Below are 15,728 nucleotides of genomic sequence, written 5' to 3' on the forward strand. Positions count from 1 at the left end.
ATGCACCGGGCCGGGCAGCCGCGGGGAAGGGGCGGGGGCTCACATGTAAATGAGCGCCTGGGTTTGCCGCGCCATTGGAGGAAGGAGAGGAAGGGGCGGGACCGGATATGTAAAGCAGCGAGCCGGCGCAGCGCACGGTGGAGGGGCAGCGGGTCGGAGCGGTCACGCCGGCGGGGCGTGGTCCGCATGCAAATCATGCCGGCTCTGGGGGCGTGGCTCGGATGCAAATACGCGCGCGGCCGCTTCCCGCCCCATGCCCGTCAGGCCTCTCCCCGCCGCTTTAAAAGGCGCCGCGCCTGCGCAGAGCGCCGAAACCGGGACTTAGTCTGTTACACAACCGCGCTGCGCTCCCCGCGTCCCGCTCCGCCCGGCGCTCCTCTGCCCGCCGCTCCTCCCGCTCCGCCCGGCCGCCCGCGCCTCCGGCATGAGCGGGGACCAGCTGCACAACGATTCCCAGGTGAGCGCCCCGTGGCCGCCCGCGGGGCGCGCTCCCGGGGGACCCCCGCCGCGGTGCTCGCATCTCCCCGTGCCGGCCCTGGGCTGGCCGCCTCGCCACCCCCCGTAACCCCAGCGGGGGGACCGTGCCCTGCGGCCGCCCCCATAAGTCGGGACAGAGCCCTGTCAGCCCAGCTGTCTCCCCGCGGTGGGATGGGGGGCGGTGGGAGCGGGCACCCGCGTGTGACCCCCGGGCTGGGCTGAGAAGGGGAGGGGGCGGCTGCCACGCTTCCCCGGCTCGCTCCCCTTTGGGGGGCTCGGGAGGGGTCCTCTCATGAGCTGTGCGGGGCCCGGGGGGCGCTTCACCGGTTCCCCCATCACCTTCCGCATCGCGCCGGGCTTTTCTCATTTAGTATTTAATTCCTCTAAAAATGAGGGTGAGGGCGCGGGTGGGGGTCCCCCGGAGCGCCGCGGACCCGGGCGTGCTGACGGTGTGTCCCTGTGTGCTCTCCCCGCAGATCGAGGCGGATTTCCGAGCGAACGGTGAGTGCGGCCCCGGCGCGCCCCTCGCACAGACATGGCGTCCCAGAGACTAAGTCCCGGCTCCGCGCTCACCGGCCCCATTGTTCCCATCGAGCTGCCAAAAGCGCCCCTTTCCCGCCGGGATCGGCCCCCCCCGACCCCCGCCGCCCCGAGTGGGGGCACCGCAGGCCCCCGATCCGAGCGCAGCGGCGCTGCCGGGGTCGCCTTTGGGCCCCGATTCCTCCCTGGAAAGTCGCCTTGTCGACGGTCGGGACTTAGTCTCTGCGCCATTTTCTTTTTCTCTCTCTCTGTGGCTTTTCTCTCCTTCTCCTCCTCCCCGAGCTGCCGCCGAGCCGCCTCTGCGGAGGCACCGGGCCGCCATCCCCGGCACCAGCCCCTTGTAACCGAGGGGAAAGCAAAGTTTTTAGCTTAAAAAAAAAAAAAATAAAAATCCCAAGTCGCTTTTTATTATTTTTTTTTAATCGCAGGCTCCCTCCCCCCACTGCTCCCCGTCTCTGTTCCTTTGAGGGAATGCCTCCCTTCCCCTAAAATGAAAGGTGATTGCAACATGTTGCTCTTTAAAAGAAGCTGCTGCATCCATTTTAAGATCAGTCTTATTTTTTTCCTGGCTATTTAAATGATGTGACTTTACCTTGTTAGATGGGTTTTTTTTAAAATTAAAATAAAAACCTACTTCAAAAAAACCTAACAGACCATAGTGTAGACAATTCCAGAAAGGTAGACAGCATCACTTCAGGGACTTTGCAAGCTAACTTCATTTTGTTCAGAAACATTTACAGGAGTCCTGTAATTTAATATATATATATACACACTTATATATAATTTTTTGTATATGTATATATTTCTATATGAATACATATGCATATCTATCTATATGTATATTTATGTTCATATATATATATATACAGACATACAATATTGTCTTTTCTAATCAGCCTGATGACTGCTAACTTTTTCTGATAATTTATTCATTTTTATAGGAAGCAAGCTGATTGCAAGCCTGCCTCATTTGATAGGTGTCAAATTGAAGGGCTTAAGTAGGGTGAAGGGGATTTGAGGGTATACAACCAACCTTTGTGCGTGTGTTTTACTGTCACTGCTTGGGATGTGTGAGGAGCTCTGAGCTGTCCCCTGACTGCTGAGATGGTAGAGGACAGAAAAGGTGGTTGAAAATATCTGCTTGACTTATAGTTACACTAATTTTTAGAATGCTTTTCTGGATGATGTCCACGTGCCTGGTTGCCTTGTAGGCTACTGCGTGTAAATATTTACAGATCTACGCTTGTGAGCACCTTTCCTTCTGTCAGTTCATTGGAATGTGATTGTGTGTGTGCAGCAGGGAGCAGACAGTATCAAATATGCAGGTTTTGAACTCTTCATTTCCATTCTGAATTTATAGCAGAGCTCTATGAATAATTCTTATCAGGAAAAAAGGGTGCAGTGGATTTCCCAAGAAGTACAAGTGTAACTCTTGAAGCAATTTAAATATAAGCTTATATAGGAATGCTTGTAGCCTTCTTGTGCTGGAAAGTACTGGCTTTATCTAAAGATCATCTTTATTTAGGGAAAAATACTCCCTGGTAAGCTTCAGTTATTTAGCTCTGTTGTACATAGAGGAAGTGATGTATATTTGACCTTTTGACTCCATCTTCCAGTGAACCTTTCAGAGGGATTTTTCTCCTCTATTGTGACCATGTGCTGTTTTATTCTTCTAAGAGTTTTAGTAGTACAGCTCTTAAAACTCCTGTGGTTTTTATTTCTACCATGTGTTGAAGGAATTCAAGACAGAAATTCAAAGTAAGACACCTTGACGGAAAAGCTGAATTCCTGGTAAATCAAGCGCACCCAACAAATCAAACCAGTGTAGGTGTCAGCACCCTTTCCCTCCTACTGTAATTATTTGTGGCAGTCATGTAACATCATTGTCATTGATCAGAGGCCCCTAAACCCCAAAACCCTTTTCAGCACTGGAAGGTACGTGTAACCTTGTTAGTCTTGCTAAGGGAATAATGCTGAATAGACACTGGACTCTCTGACCTTGTGACCACCCCTGATCTCCCTGAAAATCTGTCACCTCTGCTTGCTCTGAGCCTTGTTTCCTCTGCACAGGAGCTCTTTGCACTGGTGCGTCGGGAATTGTCACGCGCGGATGTGAGAACAGCGGTTCCCCTTCAGGCAGAGCACTGGGGCTCTTGCTCTTATTTTCTTGTTTTGATCCTATTTAGTGGCAAAGATTAGGAGTGGGTTGTAGGAATTCCCCCCCCCCCCCCACCCCCGAATTGGTTTGTACTTTGATTATTGTCAGGCAGCGCTAAACAGTAGAGCCAAACTCTCCTTTTAGGCCTCCTGTACTTCACATTTGGGGAAAGGGAAGTTCTTCCTGGGGGCTGGTACTGATTCATTCTAAGTGTTGAGTGTAGCAGCAGTAAACATTTTTGTTAATAAAGAGTGTTTGGGGTGACTTTTGGTTAGTGTATCAGTAATAGGGCAGCTTAAGCACTTTGAAGCTTCCTGTTGTTAATGTTCCTATCTGGGTCAGTGGACACACTGCCTCAGGTTGTGGTCACACAAGTTGTTGCAGCTGCAGTAGGGTGGGTGGATCTGCCCATTGCAGGTCACCACGGCGCAGCCCTGTTGTAGCAGGAGCCTGGGTCTGGTTACACACCCGTTTCATTGATAGCAGGGTAGTGTTGGGTATGAGAGGGGGTGCCAGCAGTAAGTACATGTTCCTGGCTATTTCTTGTCATTAAATAGCCAGATCGCTCTAAGCAAGAGTGTCCTGGGCAAATTCCAGCTTGAGTAATTGCATTCCATTTCAATATCCAGGTTCTCCCCCTATTTGGCCGTAGTGGGTACTTTTTTTTCACCTTAGCTGTATATTTAGTATCCATACGCATTGCAAAGAATTTTCCACGTTCAGTCCTAGCAGTGCTCATTTGCAGACCATGCTGAGAGCAATATTGTGCTGATACAGCCAGCCTTTTCTGCAAGTAACATCCTTGCAGTCTTCAGCATTCAGAAGGGAAATGGAGCCCAAAACTGTTGTTTCCAACTGCAGCTTGGATGCTGAAAATGTCCCCACCTCCACAGATTTGGATTCTATTGAGTTTTGCCTTTAAGAGCTTTGTTACTCAGGTTGGATGTAACAACCTCTTACTAATGAGGGCAATGTTGAGACTGAAAGCAATTTATCTTGACTTGGAGCTCTCCCATTGTGTTTGCAGAGTGCAGTAGATAAAAATAACTTTTGTTTGCAAAATAATCAAATTGCATTCCAAAACTACAAATTCTACTAACTACTATTAATGCCTTGGCTGCTCAGCAGCCTGTGATCAGAACTCGTGTAAAATCCAGAACTGCTCAGTGTGGAGACTGAGGACATCACCCCAAGTAGTGCTTTTTGCTTCCAGTTGATTTGGCCAGTAATGTTAAGATGCAATTTGAGGTCAAGTATCACTGGAGTAACCATTACAGTGCATTAACAAGAGTCAAGTGTGAATTTGTCCAGCATCACAGAGGTGGCTTCTGGAATTCAAACATGTTTGAAGGAGGGGCTTGCTTTAACAGTGAGTACTTTTTGGGGGGAAAAAAACCGAAGCCCTTTCTGCTGCACCATCTTATCAGGAGCTGGCAGGCTTTTTATGTTGGCCCAAGTGCTCATGGGGCATCTGTGTATTTATCAGTCTGGCAGTGTGAAGGAATGAGCAAGAGGGAAATTCAAATTAAATAACAGGAGTGCTGAACCAAATGCTTTACAAGTTAAGGAATTTCAGCACGTTTTGTGTTTTGCATTAAATTCATGTTTCATGTATGACAGAGCTGTGCAATAAGAGGTGTGGGTGATTTAAATGCTAACAAACTGTAGAGCAGCATAGCAGAGATCTTTAGGATTTCTCAGTGGTTGTGAAACAGTCTGTTGGAAACCAGATTTGTGCTTCCTTGCTGCTGCCTTTGCTGGCGCCTTCTGGATGGGTGAGAGCTTTTTGAAGGAGAGCAGGGCCACTTCTGGCATAGGGCTGTGTGTACCTTAGCACTGCTGTTAGAGCCACTGTGCTAAACAAACTGCACGGATTTAGGAAGCATGAAGGCACTGTCTGTGCTCTGTGTGTGTGTGACATGTCAGGGAGAAACTGTCTTTTAAGTTCCCTGGGAACATGTCTCAGGAATGCTTTAAATGTCAAACGTTTGGCAAGGGATCCAAAGTACAAAAGGTAATTAATAGTATTTAGGTGCAGATTGATATCTCTGCTGAAAATTTCCTTTGCCTTTTCTGTGATACAAGGAGATGTGAATCCAAAAGAATGTAGCTTGTTCCTTCCTTGCATGGCTCCCTGCCTCTGCTCCAGACTGCAGTGCTGGTGGTGAGCCTGCATTGTGGGAAGTGCTGCCCACAGCCTCAGAACAATACTTGGGTAGTTTTAAGTCTGCAACCACTTAGGGTTTTTTTGTTTTTTTGTTTTTTTTTTTTAAGATGCCAATCTCTGCAAAATTTCTTAATTTTGTTTTTGCATTGATTTTCAATATGTTCACAGCAATCTCCCGCAGGGCTTGTTAGGATATGACAGTGTAGCTTCACTTTGGGAATCTTCAGATTGTGATAGGTGAGAGTACTCTGAAGTAAATTTATCATTCAGGACACTTCTCAGAAATGTAAATAAACATATTGTTGGTAAGCTGTTCTTCACTATCATGTGCTACATAAGTTGGTTGCATCTATTTTCCCCAGCAGAAGCCTCAGAAGGGCTTTGCTAAAGACCTAGAGGTCTGTTGTGTTAATTGTTCTGACACATTCAGCATTCAGGTTAAAACTTAATGGGTGTCTGGTGGGAGTGGGGAGTTGAGTGCATTTCTGGGAGCTGCAGCTGACTTGTGTTTTTGTTAAAACTCAGCAGAATTACTTAAATGTGCTGGAAGATGTGTTTTGGGGGTTAATGGCCCGTGTGTTTCTTCCTCCTAGCAGGTTTTCTTAAGATGTTTCTCCAGTGTTAAGCACTCTCTGTTATTAATGTGTTATCAGGGCTTCTATGTTTACTTTGTAAAACATGAAAAATTTTGAACCAGGGGACCTGTGTAAAAGTGTGCTTTTTTTACATGGCTTCATGTAAATTAGACACACAGCTCATAAATGTGATCAAGCACAAATCAGATTTAATTTCATTTACAACTGTGACTTCAGATATTCGTTAGATAGTTCATTGAATTCCAACCTTCTGAGTTGCACTGTCAGCAGAAACTGCAATAATATGTAATTATAGCAAGTACTTAACATCTCATTGACTCAAATTCCTCTGTTAATGATTTCACTGGATTCCTGTTAAAGTAATACCTGCTGAAATAGCACAAGCCACTGCCCTGTTAGAGGGAGGCTCCAGGTCAGATTCTTCCTGGTGTTGTAAATTGCTGTAGTTCTGCTAAAATCAGTGGAGCACTGACAGCGTATCTGCTTTTTTTGTTACTAGACTGCAGGGATGGGCTTTAATGTCACAGTGTCTATTTAAGAGAAATACAGTTTAACCTAGGAAATCATTGCAGATTTTTTTTTTCCTGTGGCTTTTCAAGATGGGACAATATCAAGTCGCTGGAGCTGGTTGTGCTGATACAGTTTCTTATATCCTTGTAGAACATGTAGAACATTCACAGATATTTATTGGCTTATGAAATTTAATTGATTTTGTGGCTTCCAGTTTTATAGATACTACTCCCCATTTTATAGAAAACCTCACACTCCAAAACGTGGGAGCAAAAAAAGCAATATTCTGCTTCTGCCTGGGTTTTTGAAGACCCATGTCTTAGCTTTCTAAATCTGAGAGAAGATACTTGATGTTGAAATCAGTGTTTATTACCTTGCTGTCCTGGGACTGTCCCTTTTGACAGAGCATATCTATCTGTACCTTTTCCCTGCAGGACTCTCTGTTCTGAGCTGTTCAGCACTGTCAGCATTCAAATGTGGATCAATCATCTTTAGATTTCAGAATTATCCCTCCTGGTCAGGGAATGAGAGAAGGCTGTGGGCTTGCTGTGGCTTCAGCAGCAAGTTTGCCGCTTTTCTGCTCTTCTCAAAAAAAACCCAAACAGTAGAAAATAAATTTAAAACCCAGTTCATAGCTGCAGTAGGATTACTCCTTCTAAACAGTGTTCCCAATTGCTGTTGTCCTTACTCTGCCAGTAGCTGCCTGCTCCAGCGAGTTCCTCTGTGTGTGCTCTGGTGGCTTCCACTGTCCATCACTGGTTGAACACTGGAATTACTACAGCGTGGAAGTGCTGTTCCAGGCAGAGCAGAGAGAGCCTTTTCTGCTGCAGGCTCCTGCTATTTCCTAGCTCAGCTGAACACGTTGTAGTAGTGGTTTCCCGGTGTGTATGAGACTACAGTATTTTTAGCACAGCGTTTGTTCAAAATGTCCTGGCTGACATAAATGCTAAATAGTTCCAGTGGATTTAATGAGGTTTATAGTTGGAAATATTTTCATCTTGAATGCTTGCTTTTTAAACTCCTGATCTTAGTCAACTGCTGTAATATCTTGCGGTGTCACAGCGAGAGCTAGGACTTTTGGAAGGTGATGTGAAAAGAAAGGGTGAAGTTAATTTTGGATTCTTGTGACCTGCATGGTATAAGGAGGATTAAAAAATTGGTTTTGGTTTCAGAAATATGAACATACCTGCATGTTTTCAAGTGGAAATTTGGTTTCTAAATTTGACTTCTGTAGCTGCTCAGCTGATGAACAAGTGAGAGCTCCAGAGTTGCGAATGGTAGTGGAGAATGTGGAGCAGTAGTCAGTCTTCCTGAAATTTGTTCTTTTGTAACATGTACTTAGCATCAATGATTCTGCAACTTCTTTGAGAAAAAATTAGGATTTTTTTAAAATCCCTGTCTGTGTCAGCAGGAGCGGTGGCAGGAAATACATTTTTGTGCCAGTCCTTGCAACAAACAATAATCTGGGAGATCCTCCAACACAACTGGTGGAGATCAGACTTGATGCTTTTGGAGACGTGGGAGACCTTGGCAATTAGTTCTCTATTAATACTAATGATAGAGATGGAGTTCTGTAATGAGGGAAGATGAGTAGGAGAAGGACGGCGGTTCAAGTTAAGAATTGCCTCACAAATTTTCTAATGTTGTCACAGAATTCTGGTGATGTTTTCCATCATCTCAAGGCCTGTTTCTCTCCTAGAATAAAATACTACTGCTTCACCCTGGGGAAGTTAACCTTGTTTCGTGGCTGTTGCTTGAGTCTGAACAGTTTCTCTCAAAGGTGGTTGCAGCAGTAGTTCACTTTGGAAGAATGACTTGCACTGACAGCTGCTCTGGCTTTGGGATCTGCCTGTTCCCAATATGAAGGAGTCCCAAGGACGGGCAGCAGTGAGCATGCCTTACTCCTGTCTTGGGAGGCTTTGGAGGCGGGGGCTGGAAAATGTCTGAAATGCTTATCTTGATGGGATGGGGGCAGTGCAGGCTCACTGGAGGCACAGCAGGAAAGTTAGTGTAGGTGCTTGTCACTCAGCCTCAGCAGACAGTGTCTCCTCAAGAAAAACACCCTGCATCTCCACCTGGAATACTTAAAATCCCTTTCTAAGTTTGAAGGTGTTGACTTCTGAAATTGGGCAGAGTAAAGAGGGACAGCATCACACTGTTGGAAAATGGTTTTAATTGGACGCTCCTGTCAGTCTCAGAGACAAAAGTTACTTCCCACAGAGCTTCCGATCAGTAGAGGTTTTTGGATTCCTTATCGATATTTTTGACGTGAGTGTATTTGTTCATGTTCACAAGCTTGCCATATGCTTTGTGCAGTTGTGAGCTGTGTGGGTGTCCCTGTATGTATTTTTATCTTATACCTTCGTCAGAGAAGGAGCTTTTTAGGGAGTGTTAGCAAGACAATGGCTTCCTTTTCTATCAGTATTGCAGAATGCTGAGCTTCACGGTGCCCACCAAAAGATGGAGATTTTCCTCCATAATTCTGCCCAGCATAGACATGTTACAGGCAGATGGACATTCATGGAATTCAGCTTTGCAGCACAGTAACTCTGCAGCTGCCTGTATCTTTCCATCACTGGAGAGAGATTGATTTCTGCCTCAGGAAAGCTTGGAGTGTACTTGTAGCCTCACTAAAACATTTTGATCGGTCTATGTAACTCATCTTTGGCCATGTCCATTAAACTCATGTTCCATGGTGGGGATATACTTGTGTTCTGGTTTTGGGCAGGCTAGAGTTAAGTTTCTTCGTAGTTGCTGGTACAGTGCTGTGCTTTTGGATTTAGTATGAGAATGGTGTTGATAACACACTGATGTTTTAGTTGTTTGGACAACTAGCTAAGTGCCTGCTAGGACTCATCAGCTGCAGTGTACAGCTGACAGTCTCTTTCACACATGCAGCATTCAGCACATAGTGCAGCTTTATTTGGAGGAGAAATACACTTACATTCTCAATAAAGGCATAGTTCTGGTTCTTCAAGATGTCCATTTTTCTTCCATAATGCTATTTTTCAATGATTTTCTAAAAATAAAACCCTGGTGGCTTTTATTCCTTATTGCTCATTTTGTAATCCCAGTCATTGATTTGCATAGTGTTACTAATTTTTGCAGCAAGCATCCAGGACCTCAGTAGTTGAATATTTTGCTGTGTTTAAGAATAAATGATAAGAAGAAATGAAATATGAGATCCGGTGTTGAACATGTATAAACTGCATACAGCTTTTCTGTCTAAAACCCACTGTTGGCTGTCCTGAAATAAGTTTTACCAAATGCTCTGGAAATACTGAAGTGTTGGGCTCACTCTACTACTCAGTGTATGCAGCAGGAAATTGGAAGTTGTCTTGTTTCCATCCAAATGTCTTGTCAGTTTGGTGCAGCTAGATGTGTGGCAATGTCTAAAGGGAATAATTTTAAGAACGGTTTTTTAGACATTGGCCAGAGATGTGGCTTCATAGTTAAAAAGTCAAGAAAATAATTCCTAGGAATGGAGCAATCCCCAAGTGCAGATAGCTTTTTAATTTTTTCCTGGCATTTGTCACATACTCTGCTCTGTTGCCTAACACAGCTTCTGACACACGAGAGCATGAACTTGTAGAGTGTTATCCAGAACATTTTTTCTTTCATTTGTCACTTCTGTACACATTTTCAATTGAACAACATTGCAACAGCTTTTCCTGTGTATGTAACATGGAATAGATGACCTGTACTTTAGGGCCAGGGCAATGTACTTTAGTTGAACTTTTTATTGATGGCAATATTTTACTACTCAAGGCTTATCCTGGTATTTGAACAAGGGCCAGACTTGTCAAAATAGCTGCTCCTCTTCCTCTGAGGTTGCACTTTCTTGTTTTGCAGAGGTGGTTTATAAAGACCTTTCAGGAGAGAGAACGCTTCAGTGTTCTTTCCCCTTTTAAACTATAGTGTCTGTTGCAGACTTTTCAGTAGCTGGAGGTAGAGTTGAGAAACGTGGTGATCTTCTAAGTAAAAGGCAGAGATTTCTGGAGTTAGGGTTTAAGCACAACTTGTAAGCAGAGTTTTAGGAGGAGAAAAGTACAGGTGGTGGCAGGAGACAGACTCCCTGTTACATGCAGTCTCTTTGGAGACCTGATAACCAGGTGGAAGGCTGTCTTCCTTCATCTGCTCTGCAGCAGATGCAACTGGATGGAGTTTGTGCTGTCCTTAGGGAGATGAGTAGCTGATAAGTTGGCCATTCTTATTCCAGCTTCTGGTTTGGTGCAGTGCTGCCTTGCCAGCTGTCAGCTTTCTGGACTGCTTGGTGCTCTGCTCAGCACATGAGGGTGAAGGGTTGAATGTGAAGAGAGACTCTTTTGAAGCTGAAGGCAGGAAGCACCAGGGAGGGACATTTTGTTACTCATGGATGCTGTGTCTGGGTTTAAGGTCCTTTGTGCTGTACATTGTTATCTTGTCCTAAGGCCATATTGTTTAAATAGGCAACACAGTGGGGAAAGAGGGAGTGCTATGCTCTTCTCAGAGGTGGAAAAACCAGAACATAGTGGGAGTGATTTTTTCCAGCACAGAAATAGATGTAAAGCTCTCTGGCTAGGACAGAGATTCAGTTCCATCTTGGACACTTGCTTCTGACTTTTAATTCCTTCTCCAGCGTAAGACTGAGGCGTTTATCAAAGGGCAGCACAAAGAAAAAAATAGAGGAGCTTCTGCAATTTTAGCATATTGTTATATGCAAATCTCATCTCAGGAGCTAAGGTGGGCATTTTTTTCTGTAGTACTATATTATTTTACAAATACTTATGATACAATACAAATTAGAAATGTTGTGTGGAAGGTTCTGCAATTAGTGAAATCACTGGATTTGCAATAGGGAGACAGTGTCTTTCTGGTTTGTGTGCAGGGTTCTGGTATCAGGTACGTCAGTCTCTTGCACCATACAGGCCACCTTGCTATGAGCGTCTCCTAACTGGGCCTGGAGCAATAGGAAGAGCAAATTATGTCTTCTCCCAGTTTGTGAGTGCTGGTGAGCGTGTGAGTAAGATCAGTTTTTGGAAAGATAAAATAGCTGGGATGGGCAGGTACTGGTTTAAACTTGCCTTAGGAAGGCACCTTACAAGTCAGACGAGCATTCTCCAGTTTAATCCAGCCTTTTGGGAAACGGGAAGCTGGAGCTCTTTGGAGATCCATGTGAAGGGGATGATTCATTGCAACACAAGCAGCATGTACAAAATGGAGGGATGAAGGAGAGCTAGTGACGTACTCTGAGGTTTGTTCTCTAGAGTTAATGACCACCAGATGGGGAATAAAAGGCAGCCTGCTTTTCTTTTGAGGGCCGGGAATGTCACTGAGGCTGTTAAAATGTGCTGTATCTGTGGTAATGCTGCTTGTGCACAGCAAACCCTTTGATGTGTGGATCAGAGTTAACTTTCCTTGCTGGTGTTTCCCCTCAGCACTTGGGTTTCAGCATGGGTTTTGCCTGAAGATGAGATTCTTGCAGCGTGGTTTACAGAGCACCTTGGGGATACAGAGCAAAAGTCTTTGAGTGCTTTCTGCAGTAGAAAAAGTAAGGTGCAGGTTGTGTTCCTGTGTACAATGTAGCCAGCCAGACACCCAGGATGGTCAGACACCCAGGGGCAGTAGGTTCATGTGGACAGACATGCGGTGCAAGATGAGTGAGATGAACTCATAACAACAGTGACCTTGATTCACTTCTGCAGTGTTGCCCAATCCCTCTGTGGGTGTCATCTCCATCCATCTTTGCAGTAAGCAAGCACTGGCACAAATCAGAGTCTGAATGTCAGTGCTGTTAACTCTGATACTCACAAGTTGTCATCCTAGAAGTGTGTAGGTGTTTGGGTTACTTCGTCTTGCTCCATCAGATGGGACATCTCTCCAGCTGTCCAGGATACCTTTGGACGTGAATGTGGAAAACATTTGCATTTTTCAAGAGCCTTTTACACTTTTGCAATCTCCTATCCTCCTGCCTTCTTCCTACTCCAAAACCTGGAAAACTGTCAGAGGAGCCGTCATCATGTCTGAGTCATGTTATCATAGCTGTGTATGTCACCTGCACTTCATTAGGGAGCATAAGCAGGCTGTCCTTGAAATACCTGTTTTATGTAGATAGAGTCTTCTAATTTAAAATATGCTGCTCTCTGGATTTGGGTAGCTGTCATAAACAATTTCTTTCTTTTATCATCAACTGGGCTTATTCAGCATCACCTGTGTCTAAAGGAAGCTGCTTTCTGGGTTTTAGGCTGTTGTAATTGTATGGATATAAAAAGTACAGCTTGGCCCTTGGTGCTCTGTGCTTGGCAGCTTTAGTTGTCAGCATGAGGTCTTGGGAGATCCCAGGACAGTGTAGTTTTATTTGCCCTAGTCTGTAGCTTGTCTTGCAGTAGATGGAGGCTGCAGCTGGCAATAAGATGGCTATCCTTGTAATTTAATTCTTAAATCGAATCCTGGGCAAAAGACAGACACAGACACTATGCACAAGTGCATAGTTTTCTTGTTTCACAGGTGGAGGTGTAAAACTGTTGTTCTGGAAGCACTGCTTTCTGTCTAGCACATTTTCCCCTTCCTTCCTGTCCTGCCCTGTTGTTGTGACTTCTGTCCACTGATGCATAATCGTCAGTTTATGGTTTTGCTCTGCATCACTGTCAAAACATGAGCTTGTCTGTGCACAGCAAAACATGGATTTACATTTGAACCATAGCCTGAGTTAAAATTCTCCTTCCCTGTGTTCATGAGTAGGCCTCTCCTGCAACACTCATCCTGGGCAATATTTGCCTCTTTCAGGAATCTGATAGATTTTTCTTCAAAGCTGCCAGTGTTGTCTTTGCACTCCAGCTCAGTCTGGCCTGCGTGCACTTCAGCAAGCTGGGTACACAGCTGCTGGCAGCAAGGATAGTGACTTCAGCAGGGGCACTGCATCTCCCAGGAGCTCATCTGTGCTTGGGCTGTGCCCATCGCTGCTCAGCGTGCTTGGTGAGAATGTGAAACGATGCTGACACCACAGCCACGTTTCTGAGGGATGGGAGCTGTGCTAAGTCTTTGTGTACTGAAGTTAGGGTGTATTTTTAAATGGTTTCCTTTGTAGGGAATGAAGCTGTGTGGAGCATTGTTTTGTGAAATAAGTCCCCTGTAGCTGTATTTCACAATAGCATGAAACAGTGTTCAAAACAGATGTGAGCCTCATTTATGAAGGGCAGAATTAGTTTGGTTTTAATTTAAGTTTTTGTGTTTTTTCTCCCTTTTTGTAAATACCCCATCCATCCACCCTAGCACAGGAGCCTCATGGTGAGGTTCTAATTCAGAGTAAGAAAACTTGAATTCCAAAGGGAATTTGTTAGTGTGTGATTCTTTTTTTCTGAGATAAATTTTTATACTGTCTTTTTGTGTGTATTAACATTTTAGTTTCAGCAGAGCTTTGAAATTAGTCTTTGACAATTAGCTCCATAGGTAACCAGAGTCAAACATGACCTGACTTTAATTGTTTTTCCCCAGTACTAAGAAAAGTATTTAAAAATTATTGTAGTCCATGGACTACAAACAAGTATAATGGTAGTTTTTATCAGAGTAGCTCCAGAGGCCGGACAAGGAAGTTTTCCACTGGTTTTCAGTTCAGGAAAGATACAGTATTCAGAAGGGCTTTCTTCTAAGCATTCATGAAGTGTTTGAAGGCTCAAGAATTAATGCAGATTTGTGTCATTTCTAGGTTTGTGACAGGTCTGTTCTATCCAGTTCTGAAGGTGGTGTCATTTGGTCTGCAAGTGTCAGAGACACTTGTTCAGTTCCTCATCCTGTAAGCTCAGGCTCTTTCTCAAATCTTCCCTGCCTCTTCCCCATCACTGCCAGGTGTTCTTACAGTGTGTATATACTGCTAGGTGGTGTGGTTAGCACTTTGCTAACTACAGGTATGTGATTTCCCACATCTTGTCATCTGAATGGGTTTAGTTACATTCAGATCAAATTACCTGGGGAGATTGGTACTTCAAAAAGGCACAGACTTAGGTTGTCAGGCATCTTTGTACACCCTGTAGGTCACTGCAGTTTTCCCTTGCACTTAATCCCCCCAGAACTACCCTTGTACATCAGATGTGCACGTAGTTCAGAAAACACTCCAGAACAGATGCTGGGCATGACCTTAACTGTAGACTTTTCATAGTAGCAAAGTTAGATGATTTTTTTTTTTAGCATTTATGCTTGGTATTAGCAAATTATCTCCTTGCTTTATTTGTATGTGCTTATGGCTTTCACTTAAAAAGGAAAATCGCAGTTTCTGAATCAGGGTAGCTGTCTTACTGTGAAGTGTGACAGGATTCCACTACTTGTCACAGTGACTGCAGTGACAGAAAGTGGCTTGTTTTATGTTTTGATCTCAAGTAACTCATACTCGAAAGTCTCTTCTTGTGAAAACCTAATGCTGAACTGTGTCTCTGGTTGTAGATCCTTTCTTGAGCAGAGACTACTGTGCTGCTTTGCCTGGTAGAGACACAAACATGTACTTAGGAAACCAGGTTGAACTTTCATTGTATCCAAGAAATTTGGGGTATTTAGTACAACATCAGGAGAAGAAAATATTCCTGTTACAAGCTGTTACTTAATTCTCAATTTTATTAAACCCTTTTCTTCAAGAGTATCTTGATCTGTTGGAGCAGCTGCTTAGTTTTGAGAGTGGCCTGTGAAGTTAAATATCTCATGTTGTTTGCTAATTTTCAGAATAGGTTATTCACAATTATTCTTTCTTCTGGTATTAGGGCTACTTGTCATGCAGCTTTCCCCACTTATGGGCCCTGTTTGGTATTACACAGCCCATTAATGAAAGCAGAAGGCTCCAGGCTTTCACTGTCCGAGCCTTTTGACATCTGAGAGGATCAAGTAAAAGGTGATCACAGGTCGCAGTTGTGACCACAGGAAAATGGGCAAATTTTCCCTGGTCTGCTGGAGACTGGAGTACAGGAAATAAGATAATTGCTAGTTCAAAAATAACGTGGTACTCTTTAAAACTTGAAGAATAATGTTGCTGAAATGCTTGGAAGCTCAAACAGATTAAATGTGTTTGGGTATTGCAGTTTCAGAAACTGCTGGGGCTGCTTTGCACTCCTGGGTAAAGCTGAACTTGCTCAGAGGAGAGTGAGCCTGGCTCTGCTGGATACCTGGATAGTGCCCTCACTCCCACATGTGGTTTTGTCTAGCACAGGCTTGAAATATTTGGCAGATCAGAATAGGAGTGAACGGTGCAGCTGCTGCTCTGGGCTCTTGGTGTAAGAACAAACTGCTAAATCAGCTGGAGTGGCTGCAGCTTCCACGC

General features: G+C 44.5%; 1 protein-coding gene across 1 annotated transcript in view; it reads left to right on the forward strand.

Annotated features, from left to right (window-relative positions):
- Positions 1-332: 332 nt before the first annotated feature.
- TOP1 (DNA topoisomerase I) overlaps positions 333-15,728 on the forward strand; it is a 65,861-nt gene continuing 50,465 nt past the window's right edge. The window contains exons 1-2 of the mRNA XM_053958569.1: positions 333-457; positions 954-978. Of these exons, the coding sequence (XP_053814544.1) occupies positions 425-457; positions 954-978 (58 nt within the window). The 5' untranslated portion in view covers positions 333-424. The remainder of the gene's footprint in view (positions 458-953; positions 979-15,728) is intronic.

Source organism: Vidua chalybeata, chromosome 17 (assembly GCF_026979565.1).
Source record: "Vidua chalybeata isolate OUT-0048 chromosome 17, bVidCha1 merged haplotype, whole genome shotgun sequence".
Classification (NCBI taxonomy): Eukaryota; Metazoa; Chordata; class Aves; order Passeriformes; family Viduidae; genus Vidua; species Vidua chalybeata.